Source organism: Oncorhynchus nerka, linkage group LG9b (assembly GCF_034236695.1).
Source record: "Oncorhynchus nerka isolate Pitt River linkage group LG9b, Oner_Uvic_2.0, whole genome shotgun sequence".
In the NCBI taxonomy this organism is placed as follows: domain Eukaryota; kingdom Metazoa; phylum Chordata; class Actinopteri; order Salmoniformes; family Salmonidae; genus Oncorhynchus; species Oncorhynchus nerka.
In genome coordinates this window covers 12,406,615-12,425,332 of record NC_088424.1, presented here as the reverse complement: position 1 = coordinate 12,425,332, position 18,718 = coordinate 12,406,615, and the positions used below count along the sequence as shown (strand labels likewise).

Here is an 18,718-nt window from a genome sequence, read left to right as displayed (position 1 = left end):
CCTCTAAAATTGTTGAATGAGTTTCCTGTAAACAATAGATATATTCCTTCTCTTTTAGCCAGGTAAAAACTTTTCTTATTATGTGCTAAGCCATTCAAATTATAACTGGCTATAGTCATTTCACCATTTACCACAAGATACAAGTTTCAATTCTATTATATTAATATATGTTTGTAAACTTACCAAGATCCAGCCAGTGGCCCTTATCAATAATGATTGAGTGTCCATATAGCTGTACCATGATATTAGCATTGCTACTAAGTAAACCTCCAATTGTTCTCCACTGTTCCACACAGTGCCACCCACAGGACAGAAGCAGATAAACCGCCAAAAGCATTTCCATCACCCTCACTTCGATAGTATTATATACAGTAATAAAAAAATATTAAATCTTGCGTATCTTCATTTCCACAATTAACAAATAAAATGCGTAATAATGTGGGCAGTTCTAATGCTTTGGATGTTTACCTATAAACCAGGATTGCCATTACAAAAATTACATTTTTGGCAAGCAATGAATATTTTAGCAAACAATTGTGATTCATGAATTGTTAATTATTTACAATATTGTCATCATCGTCATGAGTCGGTTCAACACTGTGTATGCGCGTTACCTCTGGTATTGCTGAGGGGTTTGAGGTAGAGGGCCAGCTCCTCCACACACTGACTGGCCTCCTCATAGTGCTGCGCGTCTTCTGGGCTGGTGATAAGGGCCACTGGCTGGATCTTGGGAACCTGGAATTGACGGGACACACAAGTGACACAATGGAATATTAATACATGTAACAATTAAACACTTTTCACATTTAATATGATGCTGGGAAGTGAGTAAATGGGTTAATTTACAGTCAAATAATCAAACAAAAGACCTTTGTTGGCTTATAATATAATCAGATGACTTCAATCAATACAGTTATGTGTTGGAGCATTGAGTGTGCAGGTTCTACTTTCCCTATACGCAGTGACATATACTGAACAAAAATATAAAACGCAACAATTTCAAAGGTTTTACTGAGCTACAGTACATATAAGGAAATCAGTCAATTTAAATAAATCCATTAGGCCCTAATCTATGAATTTCACATGACTGGCCAGGAGTGCAGCCATGGGTGGGCCTCACGATCACCTCAGTGATCGTGAGGTGATATAGAGCAGCAGCTGTTGCATCCTGAGGTATCTCTGCATGAAAATACATGATCTGAGTGATTGATAGTTGGTATTCCGCAGTCATAAAAAGTATAAACTACAAGAGAAATTGTCAGACAGCAGAGGCAGCTGCTCTATAGAGATGAGAATTTTTAGAAATAATAAAGCAATCAAATAAAACAAAATGTAATATACACAATTGCACTGACCACACACACCTGCCACCTAAGCCCCCTTTGAGCCTGGAAAAAAACCTGTATGTCTGTATGTCAATGGGCATAGATACGCACTGAGCAGAGAGAATCTTGGACACCCTTGGCTGGCTATGTGTTGACACTTCCAGTCAAATTGTATCACAGATTGTCACTCTTATCAGAGGAAACAGTGTGATGACAGCGCGTCTTGGCAGTAATAGTACCTGACAGGCCATCTGGCAACTTCACAAAATAAATGTATCGATATCTGCCACACCCCTTCGCATCAGACCAATGTCCTTTCACATCGACAACATTAGCGATCCCACAACACTACTGCGCCATTACCACGCCCCAAAAAACAATCCAATAAAAAAGCGAGAGACGCCCTGGTGAGTAACATCCCAAACCGAAACTGCCTTTTGTGATTTAATATAGTCAGGTTTCCATTGACCCAGGTTTATTCGACAAAAGCAATCTGTAATGGAAACGGCAGATATAGAATACATTTTCTAAAGGAGCGACAACATTTATCAATCAAATGTATTTATAAAGCCCTTTTTACATCAGCAGATGTCACAAAGTGCTATACAGAAACCCAGCTTAAAACCCCAAACAGGAAGCAACGCAGATGTAGAAGCACGGTGGCTAGGAAAAAACTCCCTAGAAAGGAAGGAATTTAGGAAGAAACCTAGAGAATTGGCCAGTCCTCTTCTGGCTCTGCTGGGTGGAGATTGTAAGAGTACATGGCCATTTAAGGCCAGATTGAACATCTTGAAGAACAAACGTTCATAGACTAGAGGGTGCAACAGGTCAGTACCTCAGGAGTAAATGTCAGTTGGCTTTTTATAGCGGAGCATTCAGAAGTCAATACAGCAGGTGCGGTAGAGAGAGTTGAAAACAGCAGGACCAGGACAAGGTAGCACATCCGGTGATCAGGTCAGGGGCAGGCAGGGTAGCCTAGTGGTTAGAGTGTTGGGCTAGTAACCGAAAGATTGCAAGTTTGAATCCCTGAGCTGACAAGGTACAAATCTGTGCGTTCGACCGACAGAGATGGCCACCTCGCTTCGCGTTCCTAGGAAACTATGCAGTTTTTTGTTTTTTTTACGTGTTATTTCTTACATTAGTACCCCAGGTCATTAGGTTTCATTATATATAGTCGAGAAGAACTACTGAATATAAGATCAGCGTCAACTCACCATCAGTACGACCAAGAATATGTTTTTCGCGACGCAGATCCTGTGTTCTGCCTTTCAAACAGGACAACGGAATGGATCCCATGCAGCGACCCAAAAAACGACTCCGAAAAAGAGGGAAACGAGGCGGTCTTCTGGTCAGACTCCGGAGACGGGCACATCATGCACCACTCCCTAGCATTCTACTCGCCAATGTCCAGTCTCTTGACAACAAGGTTGATGAAATCCGAGCAAGGGTAGCATTCCAGAGGGACATCAGAGACGTTCTTTGCTTCACGGAAACATGGCTCACTGGAGAGACGCTATCGGAGGCGGTGCAGCCAGCGGGTTTCTCCACGCATCGCACCGACAGAAACAAACATCTTTCTGGTAGAAGAGGGGCCTTATAGCTAACGAGACATGGTGTGATGAAAGAAACATACAGGAACTCAAAATCCTTCTGTTCACCCGATTTAGAATTCCTCACAATTAAATGTAGACCGCATTATCTACCAAGAGAATTCTCTTCGATTATAATCACAGCCGTATATATCCCCCCCCAAGCAGACACATCGATGGCTCTGAACGAAATTTATCTGACTCTTTGCAAACTGGAATCCATTTATCCGGAGGCTGCATTCATTGTAGCTGGGGATTTTAACAAGGCTAATCTGAAAACAAGACTCCCTAAATTTTATCAGCATATCGATTGCGCAACCAGGGGTGGAAAAACTTGGATCATTGTTACTCTAACTTCCGCGACGCATATAAGGCCCTGCCCCGCCCTCCTTTCGGAAAAGCTGACCACGACTCCATTTTGTTGATCCCTGCCTACAGACAGAATCTAAAACAAGAAGCTCCCGCACTGAGGTCTGTCCAACGCTGGTCCGACCAAGCTGACTCCACACTCCAAGACTGCTTCCATCCCGTGGACTGGGATATGTTTCGTATTGCGTCAGATAACAATATTGACGAATACGCTGATTCGGTGTGCGAGTTCATTAGAACATGCGTTGAAGATGTCGTTCCCATAGCAACGATTAAAACATTCCCTAACCAGAAACCGTGGATTGATGGCAGCATTCGCGTGAAACTGAAAGCGCGAACCACTGCTTTTAATCAGGGCAAGGTGACTGGTAACATGACCGAATACAAACAGTGCAGCTATTCCCTCCGCAAGGCTATCAAACAAGCTAAGCGTCAGTACAGAGACAAAGTAGAATCTCAATTCAACGGCTCAGACACAAGAAGTATGTGGCAGGGTCTACAGTCAATCACGGACTACAAGAAGAAATCCAGCCCAGTCACGGACCAGGATGTCTTGCTCCCAGGCAGACTAAATAACTTTTTTGCCAGCTTTGAGGACAATACAGTGCCACTGACACGGCCTGCAACGAAAACATGCGGACTCTCCTTCACTGCAGCCGAGGTGAGTAAGACATTTAAACGTGTTAACCCTCGCAAGGCTGCAGGCCCAGAGGGCATCCCCAGCCGCGCCCTCAGAGCATGCGCAGACCAGCTGGCCGGTGTGTTTACGGACATATTCAATCTATCCCTATACCAGTCTGCTGTTCCCACATGCTTCAAGAGGGCCACCATTGTTCCTGTTCCCAAGAAAGCTAAGGTAACTGAGCTAAACGACTACCGCCCCGTAGCACTCACTTCCGTCATCATGAAGTGCTTTGAGAGACTAGTCAAGGACCATATCACCTCCACCCTACCTGACACCCTAGACCCACTTCAATTTGCTTACCGCCCAAATAGGTCCACAGACAATGCAATCTCAACCACACTGCCCTAACCCATCTAGACAAGAGGAATACCTATGTGAGAATGCTGTTCATCGACTACAGCTCGGCATTCAACACCATAGTACCCTCCAAGCTCGTCATCAAGCTCGAGACCCTGGGTCTCGACCCCGCCCTGTGCAACTGGGTACTGGACTTCCTGACGGGCCGCCCCCAGGTGGTGAGGGTAGGCAACAACATCTCCACCCCGCTGATCCTCAACACTGGGGCCCCACAAGGGTGCGTTCTGAGCCCTCTCCTGTACTCCCTGTTCACCCACGACTGCGTGGCCACGCACGCCTCCAACTCAATCATCAAGTTTGCAGACGACACAACAGTGGTAGGCTTGATTACCAACAACGACGAGACGACCTACAAGGGAGGAGGTGAGGGCCCTCGGAGTGTGGTGTCAGGAAAATAACCTCACACTCAACGTCAACAAAACTAAGGAGATGATTGTGGACTTCAGGAAACAGCAGAGGGAACAGTAGTGGAGATGGTAGCAAGTTTTAAGGTCCTCGGCATACACATCACAGACAAACTGAATTGGTCCACTCACACAGACAGCACAGTGAAGAAGGCGCAGCAGCGCCTCTTCAACCTCAGGAGGCTGAAGAAATTCAGCTTGTCACCAAAAGCACTCAAACTTCTACAGATGCACAATCGAGAGCATCCTGGCGGGCTGTATCACCGCCTGGTACGGCAACTGCTCCGCCCACAACCGTAAGGCTCTCCAGAGGGTAGTGAGGTCTGCACAACGCATCACCGGGGGCAAACTACCTGCCCTCCAGGACACCTACACCACCCGATGTTACAGGAAGGCCATAAAGATCATCAAGGACATGAACCACCCGAGCCACTGCCTGTTCACCCCGCTATCATCCAGAAGGCGAGGTCAGTACAGGTGCATCAAAGCTGGGACCGAGAGACTGAAAAACAGCTTCTATCTCAAGGCCATCAGACTGTTAAACAGCCACCACTAACATTGAGTGGCTGCTGCCAACACACTGACACTGACTCAACTCCAGCCACTTTAAAAATGGGAATTGATGGGAAATGTAAATATATCACTAGCCACTTTAAACAATGCTACCTTATATAATGTTACTTACCCTACATTATTCATCTCATATGCATACGTATATACTGTACTCTATATCATCGACTGCATCCTTATGTAATACATGTATCACTAGCCACTTTAACTATGCCACTTTGTTTACATACTCATCTCATATGTATATACTGTACTCGATACCATCTACTGTATCTTGCCTATGCTGCTCTGTACCATCACTCATTCATATATCCTTATGTACATATTCTTTATCCCCTTACACTTGTGTGTATAAGGTAGTAGTTTTGGAATTGTTAGTTAGATTACTTGTTGGTTATTACTGCATTGTTGGAACTAGAAGCACAAGCATTTCGCTACACTCGCATTAACATCTGCTAACCATGTGTATGTGACAAATAAAATTTGATTTGATTTGATTTATAAATGTTGATTGCCAAATAAGTTTGGAAGCTCCACTCCACATTTAATTCTAAATACCCACTGCTTGCTAAATCTATTTTAACTATAAAAATATATATATTTGCAGGACAAGGATTGTCCTGACTTTCAAGAATGCCTGAACTGCTTTAGCTGTTGCTGGCTGGCAAGTTTCACCATCAAATCATTTCAGAGCTACAGGAGTGCAAGTTTCACCATGGCATGGACCGTGGTGAAACACAATTATTAGAATACAATTATTAGAATACGGCAAATATGTACATTTTTCCATTCTATCCATTCTGGTTTTGGCAGGCTACCTGAGGTGAGAGGTCATACAGGCTGTTTTTTAAATATATATATTTTTTTTTTAAATAGGTATGAATTCATTACGTCCAGCAGTTTTTAAATCGACAAGATAGTTAAAAAAATATATATATTTTACCCCCTTTTCTCCCCAATTTCGTGGTATCCAATTGTTGTAGTAGCTACTATCTTGTCTCATCGCTACAACTCCCGTACGGGCTCGGGAGAGACGAAGGTTGAAAGTCATGCGTCCTCCGATACACAACCCAACCAACCGTACTGCTTCTTAACACAGTGTGCATCCAACCCGGAAGCCAGCCGCACCAATGTGTCGGAGGGTACACCATGCACCTGGCAACCTTGGTTAGCGCGCACTGCGCCCGGCCCGCCACAGGAGTCGCTGGTGCGCGATGATCCCTACCGACCAAGCCCTCCCTAACCCGGACGACGCTAGGCCAATTGTGCGTCGCCCCACGGACCTCCCGGTTGCAGCCGGTTACGACAGAGCCTGGGCGCGAACCTAGGGACTCTGATGGCACAGCTGGCGCTGCAGTACAGCACCCTTAACCACTGCGCCACCCGGGAGGCCAATCGACAAGATAGTTAAATGGTAACACACCCTTGCGGGCAATTGTCACATCTAATTTCTTTGTGAACTTCCTAAATGTTGACAACAAAAAAACAAAAACAAAATCTCCGGACAAGTTAATAGAAACATAGCTAGTGATCATAACTGAATAGGCTATTACTCTCAGACCATCTCTGACACACCTTTAAGTAGGGATGGGCATTTTACATTTTGACTGTTCCGAGTACTCCCACGACCCCCCCCTCCCCAGTGCGGAACACAAGGTCCGCACAGGGGGGAAAAATGGCATGCATTTATCTATATACCAACAGCGCGCAACATGCCAAATTTGTCATAGCCATTACATCAGAACCATTACAGATACATCCTAATTGTTACATTTACCCATATATATCTATATTTATATGTCAAGAAAACAGTGCCATTTAAGATTAATTTACTGAAACCGTATCAACTGGTTATATTATAGCGTGGAACACAATCTTCAAAAGAGGCAGTAAAAGTAAAAGTGGCTCTTGCTTGTAGAAACCTTATGTTAGGAATCAAAAGGACTATGTAATGGTAGCTTAAGTAATTAAATAAATCATTCATTGAAACTGTAATGAGCTGTGTTACCTGCTCGGCTCTGGCAGGGTCACGGCAGTCCTTTGCGGTGGCAAAAGATGTAGCAGAAATCTCGCGTTCACTTGTCCCCCTCTGAGAACGTCTCTTTGTGCTTGATAAGCGTATGATTTCTTATGGAACTAGATGTGCTGTGATAGGAGAGCTTGATATTGCATAGTTTGCATTGCACATGGGTTTCATCAGTTTGATCAAAATACCTTGCTTCCAAACCTCACCGCGTTTGGCCACCATGCTGATAAACCCCACTTTGCTCTATGCGCCTGAAACAGACACCCCACAGCCAATCAGAAGCACTTGACATAAAATAGTTGTCATTTAGATTTTTGAATGTTAAATAATAGTTAATCCCTCTCTGACAATATAAAAGTTGTTTAATGTTAATGTCACGTGCACAAGGTGAAATTTCTTGCAGGCTCTAAATCCAGCAACGCAGTAATTAATAGCAATGCAGATAAAGTCGAATAAAACCACACAATAAAATAAGAACGAGAAAGTTAGAAGCTATATACAGGGTCAGTTCCAGTACCATATTTACAATGAGCAGGAATACTGGAGTGAGAGAGGTAGATATGTATAGGGATAAGGTGACTAGGCATCAGGATGTATGATAAACAGTGTAGCAGGAGCGTAAATGATGATTGTATGCGTGTGTGTGCGCAGTCAGTATAAATGTGTGTGGATATTATGTGTGTGTATGTGTGTGGGACGGTGTATTGGGTAGAGCAGGAGTTACGAAATAAATCTGACAAATAGTATTGCAGTATTTAAAGAAAAACGTGATCTCTGGGTTAAAGATAAAGTTAAGACATATGTTTGAGTACTCATGTCCATCCCTACCTTTAACGCTACCAGGTACATGCACCACAACTACTGACCAGAAAGATCTCTGAACACAGATCCCAAATAACTCCCCATTAGCTAGGTCCTCCTCTTATCATTAACTACTCTGTTTCTTCACCCTAAACATCAACAATCAGCTCCTAACTATCACATTTGATGGATTCATCTCCAATACTATTCTGTTGGTAGAATTCCCATGATTCTGTATCCCTAACCCTGGAGACCTTGGCACCTCATCTGTAATAGAAAAGGGGGAACACTGTGGTGGGACAGCGCAACGAAAAGATTCTAACTGAATTGAGCCACCCCCCTCCAACCCTGACGCCCCTCTCCCAGGTCTCACGACTCACCTGTCCCCCCACCAGCTGCAGCAGGGCTGTGTTGACGGGCAGCTGCTCGATGTCAGTGGCGATGGCCGTCTGGTCGAAGGGGCAGGCCTTGCGGTGCAGCTTGTTCAGGCACATCTTGCAGACTGTGTGGCCACAGCCCAGCGAAATGGGCCGCCGCACCGTCTCCTCGAAAGTCTGAGTGCAAATGGGACACAGCAGGAACTCTGTCCATTGTGGGGCTTGCACGGGCATGGCTGGGCAGCGTGTGTAGGGGTTGGGTGGGTGTGTGTGCAAGTGGTAAAAAAATATTTTAAGATTCCACTGGAATCAAGATTTTTCTTCCGAACTCAATTGTTCTTCAAATGTCACACATCGTGGTTGCGCATCACGTCACAAATCCTGAAAGAGAAGGAAAACAATCATAGTGGGATAAAAGCAATGGATTATATATAAACTAGAAGACAAATAGGGGGCGCTGTGTTGAAGTCACCATGTCTCCATCTTGGCACTCCTCCATTGTAAAACATTTTTGAAGCTATAGAAATCCATTTATTAATGTATACATTCGTTTTTGGACACATTACATTACAGCCACCTTAATGAATAATTTGATATATGTGAGCTAAACACAAAACTACAAAATGAAAACATTTATAAAAACATTCGATGAAGTGTAATTATTTGAGACTGCTAATGTTTCTGTCCCCACTACAACACAAATACTTAAATACATGTAATTTTCTCCTTGAAACATGTAATTGAAATACTGTAGAATTTCATTAATTCCTATAAAGGACCGCTCCTACTGGGTAGTGCCAATATGGCCGACCGGTGGCTTCACAGCCTATCTATTGGCAATACATAGCATCTGTAATCCAGGGTTTACAGAGAGAAATAGTAATGGCTTCTTTTTGTAGGCACTAACACCACCATGGTTCAGTGGACAAAGGAAAAGAAATGCCATTTCTGGATAAACGCTGAAAATAAGGTCTGTGGTAAACACAAGCGTAGGAAATCTTTAAACATTTGATAATGAGAATCTTTATCAGCTAACGTCCCGTGAATTTTTAAGAATTTATATTGTAAGTAAAAGCAAATAAAGGCTTCATAATTCATAAAGGTTATGTTAACTGACTGCTATAATCTCATAGAACAAAACGTATAAAAATCTCCTAAACCTGTGTTAAATGGCGAAAATAAGGCTGGAGGTTATTAAACTTATTATTTCCCCCATATCGATGTTTTTAACTAACCAAAGGTAGCTCATTTCCGGGTTTTAGGACTACAAACTGGCGAACTCTATATACATCATTGGTTAAAAGCCTGTGGGTTATATTGTGTTGACAGTGACTCTTGCACAATGTAACATTAGCCGAGCCAATTACCTTGACACAACAGATGACTAAAACAGTCATTCTTTACATTTATGGCTGGCAACTATTTGCATAGCTACACTTCTCATAACAAACAACCCAAGTTACAGGAGCTGATAAAGTGGATCTAATTTCTCTTCTTAGCACAGGTCAAGCAATAATTGCTACATTTAACTAACGTTAGCTACAATAAAATAAGGTTGGACAAATCCATTGGCCAGTGTCCTGTTAGCCAACTAACGATACTTAGCTTACAGAGAAACGTTAACGTTTATATAACTATATTTTCATTAAAATTATACCAGGCACAATATGAATAGCTTCAATGAACACGCCTAGAGAATAGATTATGGTTAGCTGCACAAGGCAAGTCAGTTCAATACCGCTGCCTTACAAATTCAAAATGGCTAGGTAAAGCGACAATCCACGACCGGCAAGCTGAATAGTTAGTTAGTAACGTTAGCATGATTGCCATCCAGCAGTGTCGTCTTTAGTTAACCAACCAACTACCTGATTAAACCTGTTCTGGGTGGTTCAATAATTTTCAAAGCGCCAGAAAATTCAGCCTTCAGATACATAATGAATGGCTGGCCACCCAGACGGCCAAATGACCGATCAAAACAACGACTGACGCTGTTAGCCTGTGGCCTGGCTAGCTTTAGTGGACAAAGACGAAGAGGCGACGACGCTAGCTACTTGTGCTGCTTGAACTAACGTAGCTAGTTAGCCAACTTATGCTGCGCAGAATTAGCTAACTAACAATTTGATCCTGCAAGTTTAGCTACAGCTTCTATATACTCATACGTTTTATTTCAAATACCAATTAGTTAACCACACAACACGTCTAGCTAGCTTTATGGCAAGTCGCTAAATAGTTTAGTTAAATTCGAGCGACAATTAGCTAACTGGCTACTATATATGGTAAACAACCTTATATCTAGCTAACGTTAGATGCTTTCATGACTGAAACGAAAACAAAAACGCATGAAACTAATTTAGTTAAAGAAACTAGGTAAGTTAGCTAGCCGTTAACTAGCCACATTAACATTACAAGTAAAACAAATAGCTAACTACAAGGGAAATCGTGCTAGCTAGATAACGTAAAGCCATTTCATGTGGCAATAGCTACAATTGTGTTAGCTAAGCTAGTTAACGTTAGCTATATTTAACACTACCGTTTTACTATAGTAGACGTCTAGTTAACTGAATATCAAATATTTAGCTAGCTATCGTTGTGTGGCAATCAAATTACTAAACCAGGTTGCAGAATGTTGTTGGCGAGTAAATTAAATAAGCCAGTTAACATACTGCTACGTAGTTAGCGAGCTGAGTGGGATGCTAGCTCTCAGTCATGCCAGCAGGCTAGGCTAGCTCAGAAACTAGGCGTCGTTTAACGAACATGTATTGTTCATAACATTTTAGCGTTTACATGCAAAAATTACTCACTCATTCCAAAACACTTGGAAGACTTTTATCTGTCTTTAGAAAAATCTTGTGTTATTTTATCGGAAGCCATGTCGCCTATGCAGCTTGGCTGCTGCCGAAGTTTGAGGGTGTCAACTGAGTGTCTGGCTTGTTATAGCTAACATTTGAGGTGGGCGATGAGCGACTGCACCCCCGGTTGGTGGGAGAATGCCAGTGCACAGCAAACATGTCGGGCAGCATCGCCATCTGTCACGTCTAGTGGATATGGCCAGAGAGGAAGCGGTAGCGGCCCATGTCGGTGGAAAATATGTGTCCCTCCAAGTAGTTGGCGTTTTCGCCTACCAAGCAATGCTTTGTTTGTATGGAGATCAATGAGAGTTTCGAATTTGGTCCCAAAAAAAGGAATGGGTTATTTGCTACGTGAGGTTTATTTGATTGAATAGACGTTTCTTAATGATGGTTGTTACACGAGTGTACTGATATAAGTAAGACACGTGACATCCCCGAAACTTTGAGAAAAACATATTTATATCAGAGTTGTCACGGCTTGGCTATTTATATTAATGACTGAGACTAGTAGCATAGCATCGCTCTCTGTTTAATACAGACGGTTGACGTCAACAATCCTAATCGTATATTCAAAGATATTAACCCTCCTGTTGTGTTCGTTTCATGTTAATTAATTCTGTGTTCCCGGTCCAGAATGACCGCCCCATTGTATCTGATTATAAATCCATAATAATCCATATATTATCACCTAATATTGTGTTAGATCTTTTTAACTTAAGTTATTGTGAACATTACACGTTTTGAACTTCTATTTCCTATTTATGGCCTGTAGGCCTCATTGACCTGAGCTCATACAACTCGTTTTTGAGTAAAATGTATGGATTATTTTGACTATAACAAATACCCAGATTACATATATTGTGCTATTTATCACAGACTACTTTGTGTGAAATTTTAACAAGGACTCTCTCCTCCTCACCAGTGTCATGATCAAAGATATGATCAAGAGCCTCACACACAGTATATCGTCTGATCATTGTGCTGCCACAGAATGAATAGTGAGCAAGGCCTCAAAAAAGCTATATACCAGAGCTGCGAGAAAAGTGCTATGTATTATTGAAACAATGTTGCGATTGTTTGTGAGAATGCCAACAGGTGTGGTTCCCGTGGGGGAAAGATTCTATTTGGGAAAGGTTCCGGTGGAGGTTTCCATGGATGCCAAGAAGGGAGTGAGGTGTGTGCTCAAACATACATGCATGTGCGGGTCTGGGAGAGGAACTGTGTCCATCTGATGAATGGGCATGTGCCTGAACTCAATTTTATACACAAAATGACCGGTCTTTTTTTTTTTTACCAGGAACACCACAGGGGCACAAATGTTAAGTACCTCCAGGCTCTGATCAGGCCCTACACCCAAACAAGGGCACTGCGTTCATCCACCTCTGGCCTGCTCGCCTCCCTACCACTGAGGAAGTACAGTTCCCGCGCAGCCCAGTCAAAACTGTTCGCTGCTCTGGCCCCCCAATGGTGGAACAAACTCCCTCACGACGCCAGGACAGCGGAGTCAATCACAACCTTCCGGAGACACCTGAAACCCCACCTCTTTCAGGAATACCTAGGATAGGATAAAGTAATCCTTCTCACCCCCCCCCCTTAAAATATTTAGATGCACTATTGTAAAGTGGCTGTTCCACTGGATGTCTTAAGGTGAACGCACCAATTTGTAAGTCGCTCTGGATAAGAGCATCTGCTAAATGACTTAAATGTAAATTAAATGTTAAATAAAACACCCAACGTTTAATGAAAATCATCAAAATGTATATTGTGTGTTCAGATGCCCTGTGTGGACAAAGTAATGGAACCTTATAACAATCAGATTAAGTTAACTACATTTTTCAGAGAGAAAACGTGTAAATCGGTCGAATTGGACCGATTCACAAGTTTTCTTCAAGGGTGGTGGATTACATCTGTCCAGGTAGGTTATTGACCTTGTTCAAATATTTTATAGTCATTTTGAAATTATTTTGTGTATTTCTATCCTCTGGTACACTTGAAACTCAATGTCAGGGGAATTCTTTCAGTTGCAAATAGGTCATTCATTCATGGTGCGATAGCCTACAGTTGGATGCTTAGTAACAGATAATTGTTCTTATACTATTTACTTTTATTAGTACAACTGGACAAATCCTGTGCCTAATCAGTCTGCAGCTGATCATAAAGGAACATAGAACAAAATTACAAGTAATGCACTTTTTTATATATATTTTAATGTCTTCATCCCATGTCTTTTATGGCAACACCACTTTCTTATATGGTCAGTACAATGCCAGCTATCACACATATGTTTCTTATGTATTGGTGGCTTATTTCCATTCTAAATGATTATCCATTATCCTATGTAGTAATCATTTGATAAAGGGTAGACATTGAATTAAATCCACTACTTCAAATATCCTAGTTCTAGTGAGTCTATTTTACCAGCTGCCTGCAACAATTAGTGATCCCTTTCTCCTCATTAGGTTCCAATCAAACTTGTCTTCTTTGCCTTGTCAGCCAATGGAGGAGGAAAAGGTGCAAATCACACAAATATCGCCTTCTGCCAGCTCTTTGCATTGGACAAAAGCCTCTGATGACCAGGGCTTCCACCTGAGCCTCGTCCTCGAGCCTGGCACACTCTCTGCCTCCTCTCCCTTACATTCCCCCTCCTCCCCCTCTGCTCCAGGCTCTGCCGTCCAAGGTGAAGGCACTCTCCCAGAAATCCAGCGGGAGAGAGAGAAAGAGGGAGTGGGAGGACAAGAGGGTCTTAGAGCTCCAGGCAGGGGGGGCCTGTCTCGTCCCAGGCAGAAGGACCGCAGTAGGGGGGAGGTGCCACTGCCCGTGCCCTCCCGGTGCTTAGACCAAAGGAGGAGGTCCAGCAGTAGTAAAGACGATGTGGTGCAGGAGATGGTGGCCAGGGTACAGATCCACACCTACCTGACTGAAGTAGCCACTCAGTCTACCGTAGGCACTCAAACTACGATGCCCATAGCCTCGTCATTTGTGTCTCTGAAGGACAAACCCCCTGCTAATGCCACCCTCTCAAGGACAAGGGCTGTTGGGACAGCCTGCACTGCTACCCGGGTGGGGAGGAGAAAGGTGCCGTGGACATTCCGTACCTCTGTGTCGACCAGATAGACAACAGAGATGGTATGATCATGAAGTTCCAAGATATGAAATGTTGGTACGCCATGTTGTAAGACAAGTCTGGGTACTTGGAGAAGTTAACTGAAAAAGATAGATACTAAATTCTCCTTGCTGACCGCTCATGGTTGAAGAACATGGTACATGGTAGCACGTGTGCTGTGGGACAGAGTGTCCATCAAGAGTGTGGGAGGTAAACAAATAGGTCTAGCTTTGGAACACAAATAATTTGCTCGATAATGCTGGAATTGGGAAGGAGGGCTTAGTTTCACCTTTTAGATGCACCTCCTTTTCAAGTGAATGTCAATTGTTTTGTAAGCAAACCAGGCGTCGTTGATGAAGTAAATCCGTTCATTATAAAATGTGCTTAGAACTGTTCAGTCTGGGGCCCAGTCTCAGATCTTGTGTCAGACGATCAGAGCTCTATGGTTTCTGTTTCCGTGAGTACCTCCCACCATCAAGAGCACTTAGAGGAACAGATGTGTTGGTGTTGTGGAGCTATTATTAGCACTCTGGGGAGGGGCGAGTCTGTTTATGTCCTTCTTTGCGTCTGCCCATGTGTGCGTTTGTTTGTTTGTTTGTTTGTACGCGTGTGATTGTGCGGGGTGGGGTTAAAGTTGAACCACAGTGACACGGAGTGCATGGCACAGTCAGATGTTAATGTTTTAATACCGATCTGTAAGGCCCATGTATCTGACAGGCATTAGGATCCGAGATGAGCTTGGGGACGTTCCATGGGTTTGATGTGATGTGTGGCTTAACTTCAACCTTAATGGCTGAGTAAAGCGCTACGCAAGTTTTAGTACCTGCATACATGCTTTAACAATGCACTTCTGCTGCTCAGTTTGCATTAGAGCTAAACTGTGACCAAAGAATCTCAAATATCCTACCATGTAAATGTATCTTGATGCATTTTCACCCCTAAACGTCAACCATGTGAATTGAAAGTGGCTTTGTGTAACAATGTAATAGCATTTGTGTTAATGCTAAGCTTGTTGAGTTGAACGGTTCCTTTGGATTTGTTGTAACGGATGCATGAGGGTCCATTTGCATGGCATGGAACTAAGTTTGGAAAGATTCATTTTAATGGTGAAAGGTCTCTTTTTTATTTTCAGTGTCTCTAGACACATTTGCCTTTGCGGGACCATGAGTGGGATTCAGCCATTCCACAAGTGCTGCCCCGGTAAGGAATATCACACTAGTGTCTGTCTGCATAGAAAAGTGGGGTGGGTGTGTGTGCAAGGATGGATGGGGCTTCAACTACCTTTATGGGGGATAGTTTTCCCCCCCTATATATTCTTTATTTGGTTCAAAAATAAAACGTTGTCCTCACTAGCATCATGCACACCTGAACGTTGCATTGCCCCGAGGGACATGGTTGAAGCGTAAATCACTTTGAACAAATCAATGAAAGCAGGCTGGCCACAGCTGAAAAACCATGTCAAAATGAATTTTTGTCAGAGCTACAGATTGAAAAATAGGCTACAGCAAAGATGCTAAGAAAGCATATGACATCTGATCACACCTCTCCCGTGAGAGTGGAAGTAGTGGGTAAATACGAAGCATCACAAAGCTAAGCTACAGACACAACATCTTCCTTACATCCAGGAGTGGATAAGTATGCAGATGACAGGGATAAGGGCGTGTCATGCTCTCTTGGCCACTAAAGCAGATAGAGCAGAGGATCAAGTGGAATACAGTGGATAAAGTACAATACAGGGGCTAAGCTACGCTGTTGGGCATATGACGCTCCTCTCCTAATGCTCGCCACCATGCTCCAGTCCTATCTGATTTTATATAAGAAGGCTTAACGTTGAAGATTCGGGCGTTCATAGCTCCACTCTCTATAAGTCTATCCGTAGGGCATATGATGTTCTCTGGATATGTACCGGTGCAGAATCAGCTCGGTACAACTGAAGGCCCCAGATGTGTGGTGCAGGCAAATGAGTCGAGAAAAAAATACACTTCATTCGTGTGGGTTCGGATCCCACCGCTGCCATCAATTATGCAAGGCGAGGATTCAGTAAAGGGTAGGGCAACTGCATTCTTCAATGGTGTTGTAGCAACATCATAGAGGGGCGGCAGCGTAGCCTAGTGGTTAGAGCGTTGGACTAGTAACCGGAAGGTTGCAAGTTCAAACCCCCGAGCTGACAAGGTACAAATCTGTCGTTCTGCCCCTGAACAGGCAGTTAACCCACTGTTCCTAGGCCGTCATTGAAAATAAGAATTTGTTCTTAACTGACTTGCCTAGTTAAATAAAGGTAGATAGATGGCGCACTTGGACCAAAAGCTTGCTTTAGCATGGGCAGCACCATTGAGGACTTTCACAACTTCGAAGTAGTCAACTAGGAACTAAGGAAGGAAGAATCACTAACTAAGGAAGAATCACAGAATTCCAACCAGGTTAGCAGCTTTAAAACTGTTCAGACTATCCAGCATTTATTTAAAAACCGCTAATAGAAAAAAAAACCCGCTAATACACCAATAGAAGAAGAATAAATTGACTACTTTAAAATGGAAAAAAACCGCTAATACACCAATAGAAGAAGAATAAATTGACTACTTTAAAATGGAGCTAGCCCCCAATGGTGTTGCCCATGCTGTAACAGAAGACGCCTTTACGAAGATAAAGGGGGTGCTATCTTTCCATATCTATGATCAATCAATAAACAAACATGTTGCCACTTCAATTACTAGCTCAAAGACAACCCTGATCCCAAATCATCCCAAGAAACTATTCAAGTATCCCACAGGGTGATTGCGCCCTCTCCTGGCAAGGATTGGTAAGACATTTATATCACCTATAAACAGTGTATATATATATATATATATATATATATATATATATATATTACTATTTCTATATCTCCCTCTCCCATTTACCCTCTGTCTCTATGTGATTGACAGGTCACACGTCAACCCTGACAAAATTCCCCTGAGCACCAGACACGAGTGGGCCATGCTACTGCTGGAGAAGGCTTGGTTAATAGCCCACTTCAATCACGCCAAAGGGGAACGCCCCCCCAACCCACCGTGCCCATTCTGCCCAGATATATAACCCGTAAGTCAGCTGTGCCCTGCTGTCAATCAACTGTATTTGTTCCTTTGTCGATCTCTATCAACACCCTCTTCTGTTCATCTGACCACCTGTCTGACTACCTGTACCTTTTGAGAAGTGTAACTTGTTCCAAAAAACCCTTTTGATTTATTTCACAAAATGTTTACATTCTGTCATAAAAAGCACATGTTTAACATAATAAAAAACATGTTTTCCCATCTCAAGAGCTTAAATTTAAAAAGTACTATAGTAAGTGCCTATTAAGTACCAAATAAATTAACAGGGTTGACCGAAACAGGGTTGACAGAAACAGGGTTGACCGTAAAAGGGTTGACAATTTAATCATAAATCAGCCATAAATCTGCTCGTGACAGCAGGAATGGAATGGAAGCTTTTTGTGTGCAACAGAGAGTGGCAATTGAAGGCAAGCTTCACAAAAAAAACGGTCATTTCTAACCTGTCTGTCTACGGGTAACAGGGTTGACTTGTTATGCTCGACCAGCTCAGTTTTCCACCACAAAACACCAGAAAATTGCCCTTTTTTAAATTTTATTTTTTACCAGCTCACCTGTTTTTACACTCTGATTTGACTTGGGTATTTAATATTTCTATATAACAATAAAAAAGGAATAGTTTCACCATATTAAAAGTTCAGTTCACATAGCAAGGTTGACCTGAGAATGAGGGACAGATGTAAACTAATCACAATAAATAAATAATAATGATCAGAAATGACTTCGTCAAAGCAACAAAATAGCTAATGCTTTACAATGACGGTGAAAACTTGGGAGACATTTTTGGATCAAGTGATTTGAAATCTTCCTACAATTGGCACAAGGTTGATGGAGGCACATGTCAAAATGCTGAATATTTGTACTTTAGCGAGCCTTTATTCATATATTTATTCTGATTTATTGAATGATCCAAGTGGTCTATATTAAAGGGCACTTTATTTAATCTAACAGGCTTTTGAAATTCAGTATTGATGCACAATTTCTAGTTAAAATATCAAAGGGATGCAAAAGGCACTCATTTCGTGGAACGACCCAACTACCAATGACTGATCGTTTCAGAATCATAACTCTGGTTTCTGATTGGAAACACAGAGCGGGTATTTTAGAGATACAGAGACTGCTCTATGGCTTACACCATGGCATTTACGTAATGGTTATTTTGTTCCTGAAATCC

At 42.6% G+C, this 18,718-nt stretch overlaps 1 protein-coding gene across 1 annotated transcript in view; it reads right to left on the bottom strand.

Annotated features, from left to right (window-relative positions):
- Positions 1-11,460, bottom strand: part of LOC115114271 (roquin-1-like) — a 37,168-nt gene extending 25,708 nt beyond the window's left edge. Inside the window, 3 exon segments of the mRNA XM_029642370.2 lie at positions 615-735; positions 8,507-8,884; positions 11,305-11,460. Coding sequence (XP_029498230.2) covers positions 615-735; positions 8,507-8,737 — 352 coding nt within the window. The 5' untranslated portion in view covers positions 8,738-8,884; positions 11,305-11,460.
- Between the last annotated feature and the right edge of the window lie 7,258 nt (positions 11,461-18,718).